This window comes from Aptenodytes patagonicus, chromosome 3 (assembly GCF_965638725.1).
Source record: "Aptenodytes patagonicus chromosome 3, bAptPat1.pri.cur, whole genome shotgun sequence".
Classification (NCBI taxonomy): Eukaryota; Metazoa; Chordata; class Aves; order Sphenisciformes; family Spheniscidae; genus Aptenodytes; species Aptenodytes patagonicus.
Window position 1 is genome coordinate 123,716,793 of NC_134951.1, and position 16,813 is coordinate 123,733,605.

Consider the following 16,813-nt stretch of genomic DNA (forward strand, 5'->3'; position numbering starts at 1 on the left):
ACACACAAGATAGACCCAGAGCAGAGGTACAGTCTTTGTTTCCTCTCTCCTGATCCAAAGTGCTTAGTTATATGCCCAGGCAATAGAGCAGAATATAAAGAGACAAGTTCACCACTCGCGCAGGGGGCAGAACAGCGATGACTGAAAGGGAAAAATTGCAAAGGGAAAGAAGGTACAAATGAGGGGAGAGCAAGACATACTGAACCTGCCAGAACCCTGTATCAGGAGTTCATTTTTACTCTATGCGACTGCTCTGGATATGTAGGACATCCAAAATCAACTTTTTCCACCGGCAAGCTTCAGAAAACCCAATAGCTAACGCTGCACTTTCAAGGTCTATTGCAGCTTTCCCTTTCAACTAGGCTATCTGGGAACTAAGAAACCGGATCAAATAGCTTCTCAGCACTTCACTCCTAAAGTTCCCGCAACACTCCAGGTAAAAGACAGTGTCAGCCTACCTTGCTCCTGCTTCTTCCCAGTCCTGACCAAAGGGAAAAACCCATACACACTCTTCATGGCTATCCACGGCTCGACATCTGCCCTCTTCTGCCACACCTTAGCCCACCGGACCACAGCAGAATCCCTTTCTCCCCCCCATACAAAACATAGAAGGTGACCACAAATTGCCAATAAAGACAGGTTACTGACTATTTACATGGAAATCCCAGTCCACTGACCAATCTGGCATTGAAGCAATATTTATACTTGTTATTATCTGCCTGTAAAGAATTCTTTATTAACTTAATAGTCTCTGAAAAAATCTTAGTTATCTATTTCCCTCTCAGCTTCTGCTATTTGGAGGCATCATACGAGCTAGATTTATTTTTGTAATACCATGGCTATAAATTGCATGTGATGGGATTGTCCCTCAAATACATCTCTGTCTCAAAGTGAACCTTGCAGAATCTGAAACACCATGCTCGCAACACCACAAGTGCTAGTAAATATACAACTATATTTTCTGTAAATACTTGTACTTTCAACATGGGAACGAATTCAGCCTTTTCATCTACCTCCTGTAAGAAACACTAACATTGCCATCGTTAAAGATATTAATGCCTGCCCTTCCTCGTTAGCAACTGTGATGCAAAAATTCTCTCTCTGCTAAAATTTAGGAGAGCTTTGAGGACTAGTGTTAGTCTATAGAAGCTTACCCTCTGGATTTACGCTCAGAGCTTTGAATTACAGGTATCTTTGATCATCTGAGATACTGCAGTTTCTTATGTACGCAATTCCACCTTGCTAATAGAAGCTTCAGTACCAACAGCATGCCAGGCACTTTCCAAATTCCCATGAAGACTTGGACCCCATCCTGAGGAGCATACACGCATAAGCCAGCTGTAGTTATAATGAGATTTTATTCTCATATGATATGCCCCATAAAAATCACACTGGAGAAAAACGCCTAGGGTATTCTACAAATATAAGTATGCATATTAATTAGATATTGCACTTACGCTATATAAAGATGTGTCAATGTTCATATAATCCCAACAAAAATCGAGGGCAGTTGTGCCTCAACTGTCTGAAAGGAAATATATTTGCTTCAAAAATACTAATGAACTTAATATGGTGTCTGTAGGGAGAGATTGTAACAGGGAACACAGAGCAGTGAGGCAACAGAGTCACAGCGAAAGTCAGTAGGACTAAAGCATGTAATTTCTATTGTGCCTTTTGAATCACTTCCCCATCATGAGGTTATCATCACACAGATCGTATATTATTAGTATGCAGTCCCAAAGGAAGATGTTTGTTTAAATGTCCACAGGGAAGAGGTTATCATCTGACGGGTATCAAGATTAAATTCAGGGGAGTCAAAGTGCTATGTGATAAACTTCTTTCATATTAGGGCAAGGTTTGCGCAAAACAGTAAGCAGTAGTGCAAGTTCAAAGACCTTTTCCACACATGGAAAAGACATTTGACACGCACTCTTACAAAACAAGGTGAAAGTAGAAAGAATTAATGAAATTAATCAAATATACCGTATTTTGGCAATAAAACAATAGTTATACATTAACATCTCAACTAAAGAATAAGACTATGAACATGCAAATAGAAGACTAAGGCTTTTTAACCTTTTGGCTTACAAAACCCAAAGGGACTTTAAAAGAAAGGTGAAATTTCCAGCAGAGGCGGCTGGAAGTCACATATAAAACCCTTTCCCTCAACCTGAAACATGTAGCTGGATTGAGGCTTAAATAAACAGTCCATTCTAAGTGTGTGGAAAAGCTGGATGGAAGAAGCCAGAAAAGAATGCAGAACCTGAAAAATCCATTCCTCGCACCTCATCAAATCCAGGACATTTGGAGATGGGCTCATGAAAGGCCCTAGTTTCTTGCAAGGGGGAGAAATCAGGAAGACACCTATCCCCCTGGATTTATTGTGCATTGATCATGTGGATGAACATGCAGCAGCTGGTTCTTAGGATTTTATTTCAGACTGCAGTACTAAAGAGTATGGCAGTGTATTAGCATGTGGTATTTTTAGTCTAATAGCAAAGACAAGACAAATACACTGGCTCAGAAAAGTTCAATACTCCTGCTTCAGAAAAGCATCCCAAATTCAGTCCTGGTAATATTAAAATGCACTCGTGAATCAGGATGAAGACAGACAGAAAAGCAGAGAGACATGGGCAACTCCAACCTGGTTAGTTACACGGCACAACTGCAAGTCAAATCTGTGCTCTGTGCCATGGTGACTTTCATTTCAACTGTAAAATTATACTGCTTTTAAAGCTACTTAATTCTGCTTTAACACTCAGCCAGTATTTATCTTCTTAACCACTGATTGTTTTCCAGTTATATTACTAGTCCCAAAGTACATTCATCTTTTTTTTAATGTAAAAAAAGAAAATAAAGCTTCAATAAATGAATCCAATTTAGATTTCGTAGCTGTAAACAGCCTATGCTAGTAAAAATTAATCTTCACTCTGTTATCTCATGAACGATCAGGTTAGAAGCAAGGTGAGAACCTGAGCAAGTCTTTTTGTAACCTTTGTTCAAAAACTCTTCTCAGGAAGCACTGTTTATTCCTACTGAAATGAAGAATTTCATAGCTCGCCTAATTTATTCTCCATTTTTTCATTAATCCCAAATAAATGAAAGAATCACATAATCTGTCCTGAAGCCTAAGTAGGAAGGCGAGACATACCCTTAAACTGTGCTCACATTTGAATGTAATTTAAGCAAGTTGTTCTGTATTAATTATCAGGTATTTTATCTTGGAAGCCTGCCAGTCATTCCCATGTTTCCACAGGTTCTTATTGTCAATGCTCCCCACATCCACAGTGCTCTTCTCATCTGTTCTGTCATTTCATACATAATAGACCCATTTTTCACCTTCCCAGAAATACAGTATGATACAGAACCTATGAAGTATGTGGCCAATATCATCTAACCTATTAAATGTCAGAATCATATATCTCAAACTATATGTCAAGATGCTGTAGTCTAGGAGCAATAAACTCATTTTGTTCCTCACAGGGAATGCACTCCGGCTATAAGAATCCACACAGGTTTCCTTCTGTATAGATTCGATTGTGACCTACTGTTGATGGCTAACATGCTTGGAGATGATGGTAGGAGTTGGCCAGATAAAATCTCGGATGGGAAGGCAGAATGAAACTTACCAAATATTCCCTTTCTAGTTAGCTAGCTCGTACCAGTTTGGTCCCTTGTAGAGCGATCCAATGCTTGTTCCAGTATGAGACTCACCTAATGTATTTTTATATTTTATTATTTTTTCACCCTCACATACCATGCTGGACATTCTGCTTTGGGGACAATTGTAGGCAACAGAACTGAATTTAAATCGAACAGAAGGGGCAGCTTTCCAGAAGCAAAACAGCTACGTGAGTTTATTGGAAACAGAACACCAAAAAGCAGACATCGTACGCTCTGCAGGATGCCAGGAAAGTGCCAGCAAAACAAAGCATGTGCTCTTGGCTCGTGTGGAAGGGCCGCTGCCCATGCCAGCAGAGTGGCTTCACTTAGCACCGCATTGTGCGCTGCGGCTGGGCAGGCAGCGCAGCCGTCAGCTGGTAGCCGTCCTCCCTGACCGCACGTGCTTCCAGCACATGCTGGGCTGCACAGCTAAAGCACCTCCAGGGCACTCGGAGAAGCCCAGGTCACATGGACAGACGTTTCTCATCTGCAAAGGCCGATGAACATGTCACCTGAGAGTCAGTTCAGAGAACTGAAAACCCTGCAGCCGAAGGAAACCCCCAAATCAAAGACATCCTCTGCAGGCTGCAGCTGTGGAGCAGGAGGCTGGGCGCTGGGCTCCCTGCCCCGAGGCCGAGCCAAAGGGACCCTCCCCTGGTTTCTGCCAGCACCCTGATGGGGCCTGGGCAGCTGACTGGCATCAGGGACAGACTTCAGCTGGCCACCTGGTTTATCTGCTGCTGGCAACTGCCTGGCCATACCCATCCTCGGCAGACAGCTTCCGCTGTGAGTCTCCCAAAACTCTGTCTTCATGATGGGAGCCTCCTTGCAAACCTCCACAGAGCAAAAGACAAACCTTCTCCTGCCTCTCCTTCCTCTTACCACATCTCAGCTCAATTCCTGCTAAGATCCAGCTGTAATCCACAGATACAGTTCAGTCGGACATGAAAGTATAGCAAAACAAATCGCAACAGATTTGTTAATATGAAGAGCTCAGAAGCAAAACAAAGATTGTAACAGCAATTTCTCTGTTACGAAGTATTTTCTACATGTATCTCACTAAAACTACATGGATTGCTAGTCCTCATTTATTTATCTATTTATTCCTACGTACCCATGGGGTGAGGAGCACAAGCCAATTTAAAGAGTCAAGTCTCCAGAAGGGTAGCAACAATAACCGAATCTTCCCAAAACAAAGGCTGGACCTCTTCTGCGTTGGGCTGATTTGACAAGCCAGTTGAAATTACTGGAATTTCTGGCTGAAAGACAGTACTGAAATAAAGGAATGTTATCATGATCTTTTTTGTCATGCAAGAAGTAACAGGAAAGGAAAAAAGTGTAACATTGTTTCTATTTTTTTTTTTTTTAAGGTCTTTTCACACAGCTCGCTACAGTACCCAGGCCCCTCCAAATGTACAGAAATCAGGAGGAAAAAAATCAAAGAAACAAGACAAAACCTCAACCCTGAACTAGCGACACTTTTAGCTACACGCCTGTAGAATTTTCGAGGTATTCAGGTTCCTGTTATCATAGCTGCCATTAAATTGTAAGGATAAAAAGAATAAATGCTTTGACAAATTTCAATTACTAGATAGTTAACTACTGTAAACACAAAAGAACCCACGCAGAGACCTGTCTTGTATTAGTGACACTCATTAGCTGTAATGGAGTTACAGGAGTCGTTATTTATGCAGTACACTAAGTGTATATAAACCTTTACAAAGATGTATTCATTGAAAACATCTACACTATGCACAGAAGTGGATTTTCTTGATCCTCAACAAATTTTAGGGGGAAGGGGTTACAGGAAGCTATGTTTCCAACTCCCCCCCTCCGTTTTTATTTGGGTCACAAGTAACTCAGAAACCAGTCACATGGGACACCGGTCACATGGGACACTCACAGCAATCGCGAGCTCTAAGATTTCTTTCCAAGAGGGATACCTTCCTGCCTTTCTCTCAATAGCTGTATCAAAAATAACAAAAGCTTTTTAAGTTTAATAAATAAAGTATCATGTGTAATGAATACGGGCTTTGTCTGCTTTGCTTTATCAGCCTTCTACCTGAATAGCAGTCTGAAGAATATACAAGAAAGCATCACTGCCTTGGCAGCTTACTTATCATTTCAGAAAATGACTTGTCTGTTGGGATGACAGTTAGGTTTGGGCATTGGGGACAGCACTGAATCTCTTTGAGCCCAGTGAGAGAGCAGCTACACAGAGCAAGTAAATCATTTTAATTTTGTACAAGTTGAAAAGCATTTTTCCTCGACTTCAGCTAGATGACAGTGGCATGATGGCTGATTTTCATTTCAATCAGAGCAGCATATGATTACCACCTAATTGGAATGTAGAAATAGAAAGGAGATCATTTTTTAACCTACCCAAGAGAACAGTGCTGGGGGAGGGGAAGAGATTATGTTAATCAAATGATACTGGCATATAAGAGCTACCAAAATAGCCGCCTGAATTTTTATCGGCACCCTTACCGTCCTTGAGGATGTCAGTGGCTTCAATCGAAACCTGTATTTTCAGAGCTTTATTTCTGAGTAATAAATATACTTCAAAATAAATACATGTCACTGCAGGCCCAAACTTGTCATAAAAGATATCACCTTAGGCATAAATACATATATTTTTTTTCAAAATTACACATAGTGTTGTTGACAACTGTAAAACTGTAAGCATGAAAACTACCCAAGCAAAACCAAAAGTAATACTATCTTAGGAGGACTTGTTTGCATTAGTTAATTTTTTTTAAAAAATATTTACTTTCATTAATTATTGTCAGCTAGCTACTCCACTCCTTTTTGGAATAAATGTAGAAACTTAGTTGTTCTGCCTAGGGGAATATAACCAAGGTTACGTTAAAGGAAACTGCATCAGACAACATTTTCCAAGACACACTGTCTCCATCTGCCTCCTTCTGTAAAGATAGAGACAAGACCTCATCTCAAGATGCCACTTTGTTTAATTGTCTCTGAAGAACAAAGAGCCAAAATTAGGTTGCTGAGACCACCAAAGGGAGGGGAAAAGAGAAATTTAAAAAAAAAAAAAAAAAAAAAAGAAATGATCTTTCAGGCAAGCAGTCCACAGAAACACTGAAATTGGGTTGCCCTGATGTCTTCATGGGCTCAGGAGGTAAATGAAACATTTTGTTAGCTGCCTGACCCGATTTTGAAGGGAGAGACATGGGAAGTGTTCCTACCCTGCTGTCTTACACCTCCTAGGTATATGCCTACCTAACATAACACTGCTTAGCATAGATACTGCCAGACTAACATGGTACCCAAATGGATACCATGGGGTGCCATGCTTACCTGCAGAGAGCTGCACATGACACAAAGTTGTGATCATGTTAGTGTACCCCAAAATAAAGCTCTAGTGCTTTTAAAAGCTCACTGAGGCACACCTGCACTACCCTGCCTTGTGCAATAGAGAACAGCAGCAACTCCCCTTTGCTCTGTCCTCCCAGGCAGTGGCTGTCCAGCAGGAAATCCACCTCTCTCCAAACTAGGCACCAGTACCTCGCACCGTTTTAGGTGCTTGGGGTATCCTGCCTGGCACAGATATCCATCTGGAGGCCAATAGCTCTCCTGTGGGTCCTGTGCCATATCTGCCAGGCCATGCAGCAGTCCTGTCCTCCCTTGGGCACCTAAGACCAGTGTTCTTTTTATTTCAGCAACAATAACTCTTTTGAGCTGAGATGCCTCAAGCAGGCTTAGGCCTGGGTGGCCAACATACAGCGCAGCTGGTTTAAATCCATGCTGGACCTCTCAGCTGCACCTTACACTTGAGAAAGGTGCTCCCTCACTGTCCTGTTCTGGCCCTTCCTGACCAGGAGACACCTGTTTACCACAGCATCAGGCTGACGAGCTCCATGAGGACAAGGAAAACAGCACAAACCCTGAAGCTCTGCTTTTTCATCACAGATCTTCCCTTCCTTCAATTCCTACGCACTCTCCTCACCCTTAGAAACTTAATTGCTCACGCAGCTTTTATCAGCAGGATAAATATCCCTCCACCCACATCCACAGTCCCCATTGCAGGGAGCATTTCCTCAGCTCTCCCTGCTCTCATACACCCACAGCTCCTGCTGGCGAGGCAAGGCCAGCCCAACCCCTGCATGCCACCAAGGCACAAGTGCACATGGGAATCAGTGCACAGGAAAGATAATTCCATTTTGACTACCTCAGTAGTGGAAAATATCACCATGACTTGGACGAAGCACAGTACAAAATGAAGCACAGGTGCAGGGCACCCGTGCTATAGTGTGCCTAACTTGACAAACCAGGTGTTTCCTCCTGAAAATTTTTGTCATGAGGAGTATAGCAAGTGTGATCCTGCCCCCCCCCCCCCCGAAAACAGAGTTCCACTAATTTCAGCTGTACCAAGATTTTGCTCATCCTGTTTTGCTGGAAACATACAAATTTTTTTTGGCAGTAGGATAATGCATAACTACATGCTAAAACACAGGGACCTAAATATCATGTACTTCAGGCAAAATAAGAAAAAAATATCTCTTCAGTAGTGATTCTAATGAAAAGGAATCAGGAACGTGTTGATTTATTTTCCATCTGTGTGCTTTTAATCCGCATCAGTGTGCTGGTTTTGGCTGGGGTAGAGTTAATTTCCTCCATAATAGCTAGTATGGGGCTGTGTTTTGGATTGATGCTGAAAACAGTGTTGATAATACAGGGATGTTTTCGTTGCTGCTGAGCAGTGCTGACACAGAGTCAGGGCCTTTCCTGCTTCTCACCCCACCCCACCAGCGAGGAGGCTGGGGGTGCACGAGAAGTTGGGAGGGGACACAGCCGGGACAGCTGACCCCAACTGCCCAAAGGGATATCCCACACCATATGACGTCATGCTCAGCATATAAAACTGGGGGGAAGGAGGAGGAAGGGGGGGGACATTTGGAGTGATGGCGTTTGTCTTCCCAAGTCACCGTTACGCGTGACGGAGCCCTGCTTTCCTGGGGATGGCTGAACACCTGCCTGCCCATGGGAAGCAGTAAATGAATTCCTTGTTTTGCTTTGCTTGCGCGCACGGCTTTTGCTTTACCTATTAAACTGTCTTTATCTCAACCCACGAGTTTTCTCACTTTTGCTCTTCTGATTTTCTTTCCCCATCCCACTGGGGGAGAGTGAGCGAGTGGCTGTGTGGGGCTTAGCTGCCAGCTGGGGTTAAACCACAACAATCAGTTATTCCAATGGAACACACATTGCAATCACACTTTCCTGGTGGTTGTTCTACCCGCCACAAAAAACAAACAAACAAACAAACAAACAAACATGAACCTCTCTCCACCACCCCCAAAAATGTAGGGGATCCAGTATTTAAAGGTGTCACAATTCTTTTGTGATACCGTTATGGGAAATCAGGTGGCAATATCTTAAACCTTGCCAAATTATCCCTGAAAGAAACATTCTGAACTGTTCAAAGAGCTTAATGTGCATTTTTAAATGAATCCCAGTGTATAATTCCCTAAAGGATGGGATCCAATTCTATTTTGTACTCTGAAGAATTCTATTAAACCTTTAGAGCACTTTGTGAAATGCGAAAACGCAGTTTGCTAAAAAGATAGCCTAGGTGGTCTGCAGTAAATTAACCCAGTACTGCTGACTGTGGCCATTCTTGTGAGTTTGCTCCAAGGGATTTCTATGCTTACAGTATAACACCATTTACCAGTTTCTAAACTAGATTTGCCCTCTGGCTGCCAGTCAGCAGACCTTGGTGTAAAACATGGCCAGAAATTAGTTTGACTAAGACTTGCATTTCAAGACCAGAACAGTGCTATGTGTTACATACAACTACGCCCAAACCATTACTTACAATACTGTTGTTTTTCCCTAGTGGACTTTATGTAGTTAAGTTTTAGGCTGCTAGACTATGATGGCTGTTGCCTTGCCTAACTGGTGTTCCGTGTTCAGTAAATTACAATAGATCTCTCTCTGTGTTGCTTTGTAACAATTAACCTCAGAAAGGAGCTAACTCCATTTGCATGGTAATGAGACATTCATCTGAGCGACATCGGAGTTAAGCATGCTAATAAGTTTTTATGCAAACACCTGAGGGGTCAAGCACAACAATGGACTTGGATAAGAAAACCTTTTATTAAATGCAAATCACTTTTCTTGTAAACACTATGACAGAGAACTTCATAGGACTAACACATCTTGCAAGAATGGAGTCATTTAGGTTCTATTTTCAGGCCCCCAGGCTAAAGAACATAGCCACCGATTGATTTGTATTTTGAATTAATATCAGTGTGGATAAAATCTTCATTATAGCATCAAAGGAGAGAAGTACTACAGGAAGGTAGAGAGGAGAAAACAACAATATTGCCTTATCTTTCACAAATTTGTCACAGTTTCCTGGGATGCAGGAAGGCAGATAAAACACTGCTGCTGTAGAGCACAATGAAAGACAAATTTGTCAGGTTTCCATCTTATTCACCTATCTGTTTTTGCCAAGTGTATTTTAATGTAGGCAAACTTCCTAGTGAAGCAGGCTACCATTTTGGTCTCTATCTTGCACTAAAACTTCTTGAATTCATTCAATCAATTCACATTCTATGTGCAAAGAGTTTGAGATCTTAGTTAGGACAACCAGTACCAAACATTACCAAGGGGATAACTGGCTGCCAAGCATCTTTGGGACTAAAGGAGCAGAACCTGGACAGGATTTCTCAAAGACAAGGCAGATTGCACGCGAAGGAATGAAGGGAAGAAGCTGACCTTGATTCATTGAACTCTGGCACAGCCAAGTGAAGGAGACCTCTTTCGTTCAGGAGAGGCTGTTAGCAGGACACACTGACTCATTTTGACAGCACACACAGTGTCAGGGGAGTGGTTCTGCTTAGCGGTAACGGGAGTGAAACATGGGCAGCCCTCTGAAAAGCTGGCCTCATGGCAAATCGTTAGAGGTTTTGCTCACTGACTAGAACATGTGAATTTAAATATCCAGTGGGTGTAGTGCGAGTTGCTCTATCTTTATGACAGAAGCTTATAGAAAGGGCTATATCATATGGTTATCCGCAGTAAGAGGAGACTATACTGTTGGGACACAGAAAGTCCCTTTCATTTCTGTTGCTGTATGATGAGCTACTTTTGGGAAAAGTTTGGGTGATGTATAATATTACTACTCAAAGCCCAAACTCTAATCCAAGGGAATAAGCGTACACAATACAAAAGGGATCAGATTGACACCCGGCACAGAGCTACGTCAGTTCATTTAAAACAGATGAACTACGCTCACCTTGCTATACGCATTAAACAACAGCAACCCAACAACTGTACGCTTCTCAAAGATCCCTTTCACTGCAGAAGTTCCTGCTACCTTCAATACAATTGTTAAGTATTTTTATTTTGCTGCTGACCTATTTATGACATGTAAAACATGCTAGTATGCCATAGTCTAAAATTCAAGCCAGTAGATTGCAGAAAAACCTTATGAAGAGGGAAAGCTTTGTACAAGAAAGTACAACGCTATGGATAACTGGACCCTCAAAATGTATCTTGACTGAAACCTAGTACTCCGCTTCCTTCGAAAATTAACAAAAGCTCTTGGGGATTAGCTCTGAATTGTCATATTCACTGATATGTAGTAATTGCATCAAATGCCTCACATGTACGTCTTCAAGTGCATCAAACAGCATGAGATCTCAACTTGGTGAGTTTGGGATTCAGGGGGTTAGGAAACATTTAATAGAACAACTACTAGCTATACTAGTCCAAATTCAAAAAACATCTGTGATGTAAGCTCAGTAGGATAATTTTTAACAATTGTTTTGTAGTCAGGACAGCCTGGGCTCCTTTCACTGTCCAAACTTTGTAAGCTACAGCTACTTATTTAAAAAGAATTCAGATTAAATTGGAGTTTGTAGAGAGTAAGACAGGAGGTTTAGAGCTAGGCAGCCAAGAAAGCCAAGAATTAGAAGGGAATTTGTTACAGAGAGTGAGAAAGGAGGAATCATGCATATTCAGTGTTCATAGTCTACACTAATCTGTGTGGACCATAAATACAGTGGCGTTTTGCAAACACAGGTCAAAATACATAAAAAATTATTATAACTCAGATAAGAGTCCTGAACATACATGACAAACGCTGTCACTTCAATCACTATCTGCTATGAACCTCAAGTCTTCTTCCAAAACAGACCTGGAGCTTTCTGATGACAAGGGGAGGAACTCACTTGAAGTCTATGGAGGGAACCAGAAAAATGGAAGCAACACAGTAACTTGAAAGAAAGAGGGAAAGGTGATACGCAGGGCATACCAGAGTATCCAGGCCAGAAGCAGAGAAGGAACAGAAAGGAGAAAAAAGGGAAGAATGAAAGTGTATTGAAAGTGAAAGTTGTCTTATAGCTGAGAAGCAATGGCTGAACCATAGAACAAAATACTTCAGAAAGTTTTCATTGAGAAAACTTCTACACTTTTGATAGGCAGTCTACCAAATGGAGTCAGGTTTCTTGTAATACCACTAAGACAAAAGTAATTAAGGGGTGTATATACAATACATACTCAGCTTTTGAGGAAGAAAAGCTTACTTCTGGAGCCAAAAAATTTTTTTAGCCTATTTTTTAAATTATGCGGTAAAAATGCAACTAAGAGAAATTGTAAGATGGCAAAGCAATGCAAACAGAGAGGTTCTAGCCCTACACTTAAGGGTTAAAATTACATACTAACATACTAGATTCCCAAAAATATAAGCCTAGAGCTAGGCTGATGACACTTAGGCCCCTAGAGTGTTAACGAAGGCCATCCATCCAAAACTCCTGCTTCACTGCTCAGATCTTTAAGTCACAGGAAGCTACCAAGTGCTCAGTGCTACAAAGAACCAGCGTCCGAACACGTACGCGCTCCTTAGTGTACCTTCAGGCTTGAAAACCTCAACCTACCATTCAAATCTCAACATCATTGAAATTCCTTTCAATTCAAAGCTGGTAAAAAAACCAAACCACATAAAACTAAATTCATACCCTCACGTATCAGATTCTCGTGACAAAAAGGCCCCCTGAATATATTGCTAGAGGAAAAATACTACTAATTATGTCCCTGTACCCAGTGCTTCTCCATTGGACGCTTTGTTAAATATTTTCAGACAAAAATACTGAACAACTCTTGCTGTCTGAAATCTGTTGGCTGCCATCACGAGGAAACAGGCATATCTTCAGTTTAAGACATTATGATTATTTTATTTGTTCTGTCACTTCTTAGTTGCATGTCTCCAATTCAACACTAGGAACTATCAGCCTGCTAAGGACTCAAACCAGAGAAAGACAAAAACTAGAAAGGGGGATACGGAGATCTTTCTGTTGAAAGCATTTTTTTTGTCTTGTAAAAATAATCACCATCATGTTGTCACTGGAAGACGACCAGTCCTGTTAAAAATTCACAGTTATAGCACATGTTTAGTGAGCGCTCCAGGGAAAATGAACACTTAACTGTAAGCAAACAAAAAATTAATGAAAATAGAAAATACTATCATACAGTTTTTTACTGTAAAGTGACCCCTGGAACACCACTGACCTTTGGTGGCTGTTTCCACTGACAACTGTTATATACATTTCCTTTCCAAGAATCTCCTCATTATTGCATGAAAACTCTGACGCTCAGAAACAGCTTAGGAAGAGAATAGTCTTTTACTTTGCCAGGAAAGATTACAACACGCAGGAAATGCACAGTATGGTTTCAAACAGAGGTATTTCCCTTCAACTCCAGTGTAGCTTTTAAATATAACAATCTTCCCCTGGCTATATTGTCCGACCTGATTTCATTGGTCTTAAGACTAAATAATAAATAATAAAAGACCTGGAGGCTCAAGCCTCTGTCTACTCTTTTCACAGTTTTGGAGTCAAAGACCATAATCTTGAACAGAAATTTGGGAAATTTATACTTTATTCCATACCTCATTGTGATTCTTGCTTAACCATTCCTTAATAGTGTTAAGGGCAATGACAGCAGCAGGCTCATTTGGAAAACCTAAAGACAGAAGAAATGAGAGATAAATAAAAGGCACATATTTTTCTATACATACAAGAAAACAAAAAACTGGATCCCCCCCCCCCCCCCTTTTTGGACTATTTTGGGATTACAGTTGTCAAGTCCCTTCTTCACAGATTTGTATAAAGGTTTTAGGTAACATCAATTACTTTTTTTGCCCAGCTAAACAAATTGAAAATAGGGCCAGTGATTTTTTTTTTTTGGTTTGTTTTTTTTTTTTTTTTTTTTGTTTGTTTGTTTTTAAACTCCAGTTAGAAAAGCTCCACAGCTCAAACGAAGTAGAAACAATAGAGAGCTATACATGTGTCATACTAGGCAGGCAACAATATAACCCATATATCACAGTAACAAATACTAGGCTTACATTTCATGGCATGCAAGAAAAATTCAGACATTTCTTAGGCATAAGGGCTTTCTTAAGGCTTTCTTGCTTTAATCCATCTGTCAGCAGAACTATACAACACTATGACCCCAATGCCATAGACCTTATAAGGACAGAAACGTCTGAGTTGGAAATCTCTTAATTTATGACCTAAAACATAATGAACAACTTTGGAAATTAAGGAATTCATGAAGCATAAGTGTATGAATTTAAGGCCTGATGTTGCATGACATACTAGCAATAGTAACTCCCCCCAGCACTAAACAATATCAGAAATCTTCCCAGGGATACAGACTTTTTGCTTTGATGGTCTCTATCTATCAAATCTAAAGATGCTTTCATTACTTAGGCAGCCTTAATTTAATTTTCCTTTAAATTCCTAACTTGAGGGCAGCAAATCATTTTTGTGAGGATTTAAAAATAAAAACCCATAAGCTGTATGAATAGCTCTCAGTAGGTTAGATTAATAGAACAGTCTTTGAAGAGGTGGAGCTGCAGGCACAGTGTACAAGCAAGCAACGGCGCTAGACAGAAACAGTCATGAAGTTTGGCATACAGCTGCGTACATGTAGCCTTTTTTACATCATACATCACCCCTCGCACCATAAACTGAAATGCAGACGCTGCAAAAATTAGAAGATGTGTCCAGCTTTTTGACCTGGCACCTTATCCTCCAAACTCGTATCTTCTTTAACCCTTCTTCAGAACTTGTGCACTGCTACATTAAAAACAACCCCCCCCCCCCCAAAAAAAAAAACCAAACAAACAAACAACCCCCCTCCACCCTCTTTACCCTTTTTGAGTCACATCCCCAAAACATTACTCCCTGTAACTGGACTCTGCAAGGATTTTGTCCAGCAGCATGCCTACTGTTTCGAAGTGATCAATGACAACCATCCAGCAAAAGTAGCAAGTAAAATAGTCAATGTTTGAGTAATACTGACATTTAGCACATACCTCCTTTGCACACATTTGTCAATAAAGAATATTTTTAAATTTTTAAAAATTTTTTTTCTGAGGTCCAAGATGGAAAATTAGCTAAGATCCTACAAGTGTTACTGTGGATACTTCCACTGCCGCTGGGAAAATATATTCTTATGACATTTAATAATTCATCAAGGCATATGTTTTATGACACAAACTAATGAACACTAACGAAACCCAAAGCAGGGACTTCCCACAGCTTCATTTTCATCATATAAGATAACAGACCTCTAAGCAGACTGTCTGCTTAAATTAGTAATGTCCTATCTAACAAACCAGGACTTTGGAACAGAAATTCTGTACCCTGAGTGTGGCAGATCTGCCTGGACATACAATGAACACCACGCAGAGGGAGAAACACGTATTTCAGACAACTGATATGCCATTGTTTATGCACTGAATGGTTTATTTTCAGAACAATTCTCCCTCCAGCAAGATTCACTTTTCAGGCTTGTTTTTCACTCCCTTGCAGCAGGGTATTTGCCCAAAACTGTGATAAAGTACTGGCAGTTTTATAGAATCTCTCCATAAATTGTACATTATTTAGAAAACTGCTGCCATACTAACCAATCTTAAATAGAAGCTTATCTAGAAAACTGGTGTTCAATTACTCCTAAGTAACCACAATGTAAAGGAAATAGTTCAGCAACCAAAAGAAAAAGCCTTGAATTCCGTGTATGATTTCAGAAAATATCTTGAAATCCATAGAAGCCTTTTATGACCAATTTAAAAAAAAAAATCTAATTAGTATTTTACACACATTTCTGGTAATTTTAATGAAAAGAATACCTTATTGACTTTATGCAGAAGCAGGATGGAATTTAGCCTCCTGTTCAATACCCTGCACCAGCACAAAAGGCCCTGTGTCTCTGATTCTCGAACAGAAAAACATTTTGGTTTATAGGACTGGGTTAAAGGGAGATAAAGTGTGATGGGATCTTTTTAAACACGTTTTTGCGTTGTTCTTATCTCTAAGCTACGTTTGTCTGCCGTAACATTTCTGGTCTGTTCCCATACACACACCCATCCCCCTTCCCCACTTTCCTTTCAGCAAAAAAGCAATCTCAGTGAGCACGTGGGAATCAAATTACTTGAGAGAAATGAGCTCAAGGAGCCTCACAGTTAACCGACTGCTGGAGCAGCAGCTCAGGCAATTCTGGCTAAAGGCTCAATTTCACAAAAGATAAAACAGGTAAAGTAATAAGAGTGACACTGGCCCATGTTACTGCAGTGAGCTCTCCTCTAGAATACTGAAAAGCACAAGGGCACAAAAAGGCAAAGAAGCATTAGCCGTAAGGTACAGGCAAGGGGTGCCTCCGTAGGACTTCACTGGGTTTGTCTGGCTGGACAAAAAGGGAGGGTTGGCAGGCTGTATGTCACGGATAGGTGTGGGGTGAAGCATGTACCTACCCACACAGGCCTCTAACTTGGGCTGGGCTTCCTACATCCTCCAGCGGCAAAGCCGACATTTTGGCCACAAATCCCGCTGTGCCACAGAAACGGTGCAGGTTACCTTCGGTTCCTGAAGAGCTGCTTCAGCAAGCAGGAACTTTACTGCAGCCCTCTGCATTTTGCAGTGCCCGCTAATCACATCTCATCATCTATTACCAGGATCTACTCCCAACCCCTCAAGTACAGCAAATCCTAGAAGTGAGCAGCCACCATCTCTTGTGTCCCTCTCAGTTCAGGAGTCTTCCTTTAAAGTACAGTTTTATTCATTACAGCTGATGGCACAGTGGGTGCAAGCCTGGTAAGTCAGTAGGAACGAGGTGTGCAGAA

The 16,813-nt window shown here is 41.0% G+C and overlaps 1 protein-coding gene across 5 annotated transcripts in view; it reads right to left on the reverse strand.

Annotated features, from left to right (window-relative positions):
• Positions 1-16,813, reverse strand: part of MACROD2 (mono-ADP ribosylhydrolase 2) — a 913,271-nt gene that overhangs the window by 259,848 nt on the left and 636,610 nt on the right. For all 5 annotated transcript variants that reach the window (XM_076335066.1, XM_076335065.1, XM_076335063.1 and 2 more), the window contains one exon: positions 13,574-13,647. In XM_076335066.1, coding sequence (XP_076191181.1) covers positions 13,574-13,647 — 74 coding nt within the window. The remainder of the gene's footprint in view (positions 1-13,573; positions 13,648-16,813) is intronic.